Source organism: Microtus ochrogaster, chromosome 10, assembly GCF_000317375.1.
Source record: "Microtus ochrogaster isolate Prairie Vole_2 chromosome 10, MicOch1.0, whole genome shotgun sequence".
NCBI lineage: Eukaryota > Metazoa > Chordata > Mammalia > Rodentia > Cricetidae > Microtus > Microtus ochrogaster.
The window spans coordinates 48,548,417-48,557,149 of record NC_022016.1 but is presented as its reverse complement, the minus strand read 5'-3'; the positions used below and the strand labels follow the sequence as shown (position 1 = coordinate 48,557,149).

The 8,733-nt window shown below is 47.2% G+C and overlaps 1 protein-coding gene across 1 annotated transcript in view; it reads left to right on the top strand.

Annotated features, from left to right (window-relative positions):
• The window catches only part of Tcea3 (transcription elongation factor A3), a 26,013-nt gene extending 23,459 nt beyond the window's left edge, over positions 1-2,554 (top strand). Inside the window, exons 10-11 of the mRNA XM_005353020.3 lie at positions 867-938; positions 2,468-2,554. Of these exons, the coding sequence (XP_005353077.1) occupies positions 867-938; positions 2,468-2,476 (81 nt within the window). The 3' untranslated portion in view covers positions 2,477-2,554. The remainder of the gene's footprint in view (positions 1-866; positions 939-2,467) is intronic.
• The last annotated feature ends 6,179 nt before the right edge of the window (positions 2,555-8,733 follow it).

Below are 8,733 nucleotides of genomic sequence, written 5' to 3'. Positions count from 1 at the left end.
GCAACGGCCCTCAGTATCCTGTGGCTACAGTGGAAATATAGTCACCCATTTTATTTTCTGGAAAGTTCTTTTGAAGGGTTCCAGTTCTGGAATTGGGGGACATCTGTGAAAGCTCCTGTGTTCCTTCCTGTCTGTTCTAGACAGGGTTCTGGGCACTTGCACAGCACTGCCCTTCAGAAGTGAGCTGCTCCGCTAGCAATGTTTAGTCTATCCTGCAAAAGCCCACTCCTGCTCTTCCTCCTTACCGCTCTGGGTGTGGCGACAAGGCTGACAGACAGCTGGAGCCACATACCAGCAGAGGGCTCCGCCCCCACTGCTGATCCCAGCAGACGCCACCAGGTTGCCTTTAGAGAGAATCAGAAGGGCAGCTGGAACTCCAGATTTTTGGGGTGGAAACCCTTGTCTCTGAACCTGAAGGATATAGAGGACTGGAAATGGGGAAACACAGCATAACCCAACCCATCCCAGTGATCTGCAAGCCCCCTTTCCTCTCTGGGTCTCAGCCACTTGCAGGGTGACAATAGACAAGGTGATTTCCCAGGCACCTCTGGCTCAGACGGGCATGTCAGATACAGTGTGTTCAGGAGGTGAGTCTGGGAAGGCTTCTTGTAAGAAGTGAGGTTTGGAGCAAAAGAAGAGAAACGGGTTCAGAAGGCTCACCAAGAGTACAAGTACAAAGGCCAGGCTGAGGCATGACCAGAGGAAAAGAGATTATACATCCATGTCAAGGAGATTACCAAAGTCCGGTGAATATCAGTGACAGCCTGTGGGATTTGAATTTACTTCTGAAGATGGCGGGTGCCACAGCGGCCCTAGAGTGGTGGTAGTGGTGGGGTGACCTTATGAATGATTCTTCTCTCCGTTAGGTGCAGACGCGCAGTGCTGATGAGCCCATGACCACCTTTGTCTTATGCAACGAATGTGGGAATCGCTGGAAGGTCTGTATGTTCGTGTCTTTCCCCCCTCCCTGTCATCCCCAGATGCTGCCCTCCATGAGGAATAGTATACCTACAGATAGGAAGAGGGCCCCGTGCTAGCAGGCGGGAGGCTCGCCAGCCTGCAGTACAGTAACCGTGGCAGGTGGTTACTGGGGAGGGAGTGTTAGTTCGGAAGGGCAGTAGCTGGGATGGGTGGCGGCTCAGAGTTTATTATAGGGTGGGCAAGGCTGTCTGTTGAACATGGATGGGCTTGGCTAGGGACCAGAGGGCAGGGGAACAGGAGCACTGTGCACTCAGACCAGACCTCTGTGAAACACTTTCACAAAGGCTATTGCCCTTGAACCTGGCCACACATTGCTAAGATGGGGAAGCTGAACCCTGTCACAGTAGAGTAGACCTGAGGTGACCTGAGTGTCCTGTCCTTCTTAGGAAGCTCTGGAAAAGGCTTTTTACCACCAAGTGCTGTGACCTAGGGGCCTGGCTCCTGCAGGGGCAATGGTCTGGTTTTCAGTGGTAAGGGCCAAACAGAATCCTCCCAGATACTCTTTGCTGGGGGGTGGGGGGGAGTGGCTCAGGCCTAGAGCGTGTTCTGATATGAATGAGGTCCTAGGTTTGATCTCCAGTGAAACACACACACACACACAAACACACAATTATAAAAATGTAATTTAAGAAGAACATAGAAAAGATACTGGGTGAAATGGATTTAAACATATTACCATGGCCTAGCAAAGATCAGTGTGGAGTAATGATGGTTACTATGGGGAAAGGGTATTCTGTCTGCTCCTCTGTGCCTGTTGGAAAGGCAGGACCCAAGGGAGGTTACATCTTGTCTTCTGACAGTATTTTTAGTTCATGTCCACTGCCATGTGGGAGAACTAAAGTCCAACCATGTGGTTTGTGACCACCATGTTATTTTTTTTTTTAAAGATTTATTTATTATGTATATAACATTCTGCCTCCATGTATGCCCACATGCCAGAAGAGGGCACCAGATCTCATTACAGATGGTTGTGAGCCACCATGTGGTTGCTGGGAATTGAACTCAGGACCTCTGGAAGAGCAGCCAGTGCTCTTAACCACTGAGCCATCTCTCCAGCCCCCACCATGTGTTTTTTTTTTTTTTTTTTTTTTTTTTTGTTTTTTTTTTTTTGTTTTTTGAGACAGGGTTTCTCTGTGGCTTTGGAGCCTGTTCTGGAACTAGCTCTGTAGACCAGGCTGGTCTCAAACTCACAGAGATCCGCCTGCCTCTGCCTCCCGAGTGCTGGGATTAAAGGCGTGCGCCACCACTGCCCGGCCCCACCATGTTATTTTTGTTGTCGTTTTTAAGTCGGGGACTTTCTATGTAGCCCTGGCTGTCCTGGAACTCCTTACACAGACCAGGCTGACTTCAAACTCATAGGGATTCACCTTCCTATTCCTCCTGAGAGCTGGGATTAAAGGCAGGTAGCACCACGTCTGGCTGTATCCATCAGTTTGTCTATGAGACTCGATGAGACCTCTTACACGGTTGCCTCTTGGTTTTATAGTTCTGCTGACCGAATGACCCTCCAGGATAACAGTGGACAAGGTGAGGAAGATCAAGCAGCAAGCACAGACCATGTGACCCGGAACAACAATAAAATTTCAAATGAAAGAAAATGCTGAGTTCTGGATGAGGCTAGGGTTTAGTGTGTGTGTGTGTGGGGGGGGTGCCAATTACTAATTCGTCGTGAAAAATGATTGGCTCGTGGGATGTGATGCTTACCCCAGCACCTACACAGAATGTCAGCATCAAATCAGGAGTCTTATCTTTGACATGGCCTGGCAGATCTTTCGTTCCCTCTTCCCTACTGGAAAATAGCAGACTGGGGCTGGGAGTATAATTCAGTGGTTGGCCCTGGGCTCCACCCAGGCTGGAACAGATCCATCCCCATATAGAGCAGAGGGGAAGGAGAGAAGAAAGGAAGGGGAGGGGTGGGTAATACCAAGCCTGGCATGGTGCTGTTTGCTTGTGATTCCAACTGCTTGGGAGGCTGAAGATGATCACCTGAGTCTGGGAGTTCAAGTCCAGCCTAGGAAACAAACCCATCTCTTAATTTCCTTTATTTCATTTCCATTTTATTATTTTTATTGCATTTTGAGATAGGATCTCATATAACCCAGGATAGACTTAAGCTCTGTGTGTGGTTGAGGATGCCTTGAACATCTGGTTCTCTAGCCTCCACTTTCAAGACTTGGGGTCCTAGGTCTGTGCCACCAAGCCCAGTTTATGCTGGAGATAGAACCTAGGGCCTCATGCCTGCTAGGCAAGCGCTCTACCAATATAGCCACACCCCCAGCTCCAAACTCCACCTTTAAACAAAACATCTGGGCTGGATAAATGGCTTGGTGATGAAAGTGCTCTTTCAGAGGACCCAGATTCAGTTGCCAGCACCCACATGGGATCTCACAACTATCCAAAACTCCAGGGGATCTGATTCCCTCTTCTGATCTCTGAGAGGACCAGGCATACATGTGGTACATATACATTCATGTAGGCAAAACACTCAGAGAAATAAAATAAACCTAAAAAAAAAATTAGACAAAAAAAAAATCCATGTGTGGTGGTATACATGTTGAGTCCCAGTGCTTGGGAGGTAGAGGTGGGATAGCCACAAGTTCAAGGCCAGTGTGATCTAAGCAATGAGTCTCTGAAGGCTGGCAGTGTGGTTTGGCTTCTGTAGATAGGAATTTCTTCCCAAACGCTGCTGTGTCCTGGTCATAGCTGGTTTAAAGGCCTCTGAGGCCTCTGGATCATTCCAGGCAGGAACAGTTATATCTGCATGAAGGAGGGATTGCAGTACTTCTGTCCCCCTCGAGGGTCCTGAGCCGCAGAGCCTGTCCAGACCCAGTGTGTTCCTTACAGCTCTCTGTAGTCTGAGCTTCCAAGAAGTAAGCAGAACACAGTAGCTTTGTTGAACTTCTCCCATGTTGACATCAGCTTGTTCTTTATGCTGAAGAGAACTTTAGGCAAAGCTAGAAACTTTGAGAACAGCCTTTGATGCAGGTGTGGTGAACTGTGGTTTTTCTTTTCTATTTCTTTCTTTCTTTCTTTCTTTCTTTCTTTCTTTCTTTCTTTCTTTCTTTTGTTTTTCTTTATTTCTTTTTGTTTTGTTTTTCGAGACAGGCTTTCTCTGTAGCTTTGGAGCCTGTCCTGGAACTCCCTCTGTAGACCAGGCTGGCCTTGAACTCACAAGGGTCTGCCTGCCTCTGACTTCTGAATGCTGGGCCACCAACCTCCCAGCTGCCTTCAGCTTTTAAACCAGTAAGTGTCCTGTGGAAAGACTGACGATCCTCTGAACAGATTTCACACCCGAAGCTCCTAAAGACAGAGCAGGACGTATCCATATCTGCTTCCTGTCACCATGTGCAATACTGGGAGAGCCAGAGCTGCTCACAACCCCAGCCCTACCTTCTCGCTGGTCTCTGCCTGGCAGGGAAATGGGCTTGCACACTGGACGATGATGTGTGCCACTTCTGAGGCACAATCGTCAACCCCCAGAGGTGCAGAGGGACGGCACTTAGAAATCTAGGTGCTCCTTGAAGTTGACCCTGGGGTCATGTTGAGATTCAGCATCTGACTCATGGGTCCTGGGTGAGGCCGAAGATTTTTTAATTCCAGCAACTTCCTAGGAGCTGCCAGTGCTTCTGACCATGAATCACACTCTAAGTAGGGAGTGCTCAGATGCCTAGATTTCCCTCTGCATGATTTAATTCTCCATTGCTTCTTGCCTTCTGACTAACAAACAGCAAATGTATCTAATCCTCCATCCAAATGTTTATAAACCAGAAGAAAAGCGTGGCCCACTGTCAATCTAATAATGTTAGTGAGGGTTGCTTTGCATGTTTTTTTTTAATTTTACATTTCCCCCACCTATACGTAGTGAACTAAATTTTATATATATATATATAATTTTTAAATATTTATTTATTATGTGTACAATATTCTGTCTGTATGTATGCCTGCAGGCCAGCAGAGGGCACCAGACCCCATTACAGATGGTTGTGAGCCACCATGTGAATGCTGGGAATTGAACTCAGGACCTTTGGAAGAGCAGGCAGTGCTCTTAACCTCTGTGTCATCTCTCCAGCCCTAAAATATATTTTTTAAAGGTAAAGAAAGTGTTACATATCCTTTATAAAATAAAAATTCCAGTTTTAGAATTAAGCAATGAATATTCAGTATTATAAAGCTGTTAATAACAGGAGTTATAGTGGTAACATTTTACCCTTGAAAAATGTCACAGATGGGCCTGGAGAGATGGCTCAGTGGTTAAGTGCACTGACTGCTCTTCCAGAGGACCTGGGTTCAATTCTCAGCACCCACATGACAGCTTACAACTATCTGTAACTCCAGTTTCAGGGGATCCGACACCCTTACACAGTGCAGGCAAGATGCCAGTGCAGGCAAGATGCCAGTGCACGTGAAATAAAAAAAATTTAAAGCTGGGTGGTGGTAGTGCACACCTTTAATCCTAGCACTTGGGAGGCAGAGGCAGGCAGATCTCTGAGTTCGAAGTCAGCCTGGACTACAGAACAAGTTCTAGGACAGGCTCCAAAGCTACAGAGAAACCCTGACTCAAAAAAAAAAATTTTTTTTTACATTCATTCATCCATATTGTACGTATGTGCAAGTGCACACACATACCACAATGTGTGTCTAGAAGACAACTTGTAAGAACTGGCTTTTTCCGTTTTCTCCTTCCATCACATGGGTCCTGGGGACCTAACTTAGGTCCTCAGCCTTGGTGGCAAGCACCAAGCACCGTACCTACTGAGCTTTCTTCGTGAGTAACCTTACTGTTTGCAAAGGAGAGGAGTCAGATTAAACAGCAAAGGAACAAGCTGCTGCAAGTCTTCACAAAAGGACACAAAAGACTGAATGGCCCATAGGTTTTATAATACCCTCCCAGTGTGTTTTCCTGGCCCCACCCAGGACCCATCCAGTTCGTGCGATTTCCATGGCAAGGACTGGAAACAAGCTTTGTGAGACGCAGGGGCGACTGCCTTCAAGTCCCCTGCTCTGCCACCCACATTTAAAGGTGTCCCTTGTCCCCCATGCTCTTGGAAGGGCTTAGAGGTTCTGCAGGGCAGGCTCTGGCCTCACCGTACATGGTTCCTCAGCCACACTGGCCTCTCTGATATTTGTGGACTGTTGGGATGCCACTTAACTCCATGGCTGTGGACAGCAAGCCTTAGGCAAATTGGCATTAACATCTACCACTCAGGTGGGCAAGATTGCTTCCCCGAAGGAGGAAAAGGACAAGGTTGGATGAGGTGAAGCAGAGAGAAGACATGTTTTGGGAGTTTGGAGAAAAGATCTCACCAAGTTATTTCAGTAAGAAGATATTGAAAGTAAGTAAAAGCCAATTAAATAACCGACAGCTAATTTAGAAGGTATTTGTATCTTCAAAAGATCAAACACACATGGACTGGGATATAACTCAGTTGGTAAAACGTTGCCTTATATGCATGGGACCCCTTGTTTATCTGATTCCCAACAATGGAAGGGGTCGGGAGTGTTACGGACATCTAAAATATGGTATCAAAGTCTTCATTATGTGTGTGTGAGAGAGAGAGAGACTGGGAAAAGGGACCCTGGTGGGCTTCTAACTCAGACATAATTAACAATGGCCTTGAGCTCCTGTGCTTCCCGCTTAACTGGCATTACAGGTGTGCAATAGTATGCCCAGTTTATGTGGTGCCTTGTGAATGCTTGGCAAACACTCTCCATCCTGTAACATCCTCAGCCCTGGTTATGTATCTGACGTACATGCCTGGTGCCCGCACAAGTCAGGAGAGGGAACTCTGGAACTGGAATTCCAGAAGCTTGTGAGCCACAGTGTGAGTGCTGGGAATTGAACCCTGGACCTCTTTGGGTTTTTTTTGTTGTTGTTGTTGTTGTTGTTTTTTTAAATGATTTATTTAACTTTATGTGCATTGGTGTGAAGGTGTCAGATCTCATGGAACTGTATTTTCAGACAGTTGTGAGCTGCCATGTGGGTGCTGGGAATTGTTTTTTTTTTAATTTATTATTTATTATGTATACAATAGTTTATCTGTGTGTATGCCGAAGGCCAGAAGAGGGCACCAGACATTATTACAGATGGTTGTGAGCCACCATGTGGTTGCTGGGAATTGAACCCGGGTCCTCTGGAAGAGCAGTCAGTGCTCTTAACCGCTGAGCCATCTCTTTAGTGTCGTTTCCTTTCATCCCCCCCTCCCCCCCATCTTAATCCTCTCACTGAGTCCTCCCTTCTCTTTAACTCAAGACTATGTCACCCAGGGCCTCTCAGATGCAGCAAAGTCCCTCCATTGTGAAGCCTTCTCTCCATTACTGCCACCATCAACATGGCTTCTCAAGATTCTCTTTGTCAAAGATTCCACCTTTGTCAACTCACCCTGAGTGCCTGCCCAGTTATCCTCAGCACATTTCCATCAGCCCACAAATAAAGTTCAAATGTTTTATCCACCCTGCAAAGCATCCCTCCATCTGCTGTCTGCCTGGATTTTTTGTTTTTTGAATGGTTTGGAAAATGCTTCCTCCCCTACCCCTTTTACTTGTATGCCTGTATGAGTGCCAGATCCCTTGGAACTGGAGTCCCAGGCTGGTAGTTGAACCCTGGTCCTCTGGAAGAGCAGCCAGTGCTCTTAACCACTGAGCCATCCTGCCATCCTGCCACCTCCCTTCCCCCATCTTAAATGGCTCATCTTCCACTCTGCTGTGCTCTCTTGTTACTCTAGCCCAAGTGGGCTTTTTGCCTTACCACACGGCCTTTCCCACCTATGGCTAGTTGTTCGACTTCCCCCACCCCAGGCCCTTGCAAATTGCACCCATTCCTCAAGCTGGCCTCCGACAGACACATTCCTTCACAGTTCCCACCCCCGGGCCTCAGAGCTCCCGTACCTCTCAGTACCATGATTCTAGCTCAGTCTCTTGTTGCAGCCCATGATTTTAAAATGCTTCTTTGTCTCACAGTGCCCTAGCATCTGCCAGTCACTGGGCATTTCCCAAGTGGGTGTCTGGGGCACACTACGTAGCTCTCCACGCTTCCACTTTTCCACTTGCAAAACGGTGGTAATACTGACTCTCAGCACAAAGTTAACAGCATGTGCAGAATGTTTAGAATCCTGCTTCACATGCGCTTCTTTCAACTACTCCTTTCACTAAGAGCACCTGACACTGGCTTTCTCAAAGAACCCTCTGGCCCCAGAACTGGGTTTTGTTTTGTTGTGGAGCTAATGGCAATGGAGCCTAGGACTTTAAGCATGCCAGGCAAGCGCTTTACCACTGAACTCCAGCCCAGCCCCTCCACCTGTTTCTTTTTCTTTTTCTTTTTGGTTTTTTGAGACAGGGTTTTCTATAGCTTTAGAGCCTGTACTGGAACTAGCTTTTGTAGACCAGGCTGGTCTTGAACTCTTAGAGATCCTCCTGCCTCTGCCTCCCAAGTGCTGGGATTAAAGACCTAAACCACCACTGCCCGGCCCTTTTTCATTTTATTTTTTTGAGATGATTCTCACCTAAGCTTCCCAGGCTGACTTTGAACTTGGCATCCTCCCACATTTGCCTCCTGAGTAACTGAAAGTACAGACCGACTTGAATTGGTGGGATCATAACCTTTTTAAAAATTACTTGAACTACCGGGCGGTGGTGGCGCACGCCTTTCCCACACCTTCCCCCATCCTGGCAACCACTAGAGCTCTTTGTATTATTAGACTCTTTATAAGCTGAGGAGCCCAAAGTTCAGGGAGTAATTTGTTCTTGGGAGACAGA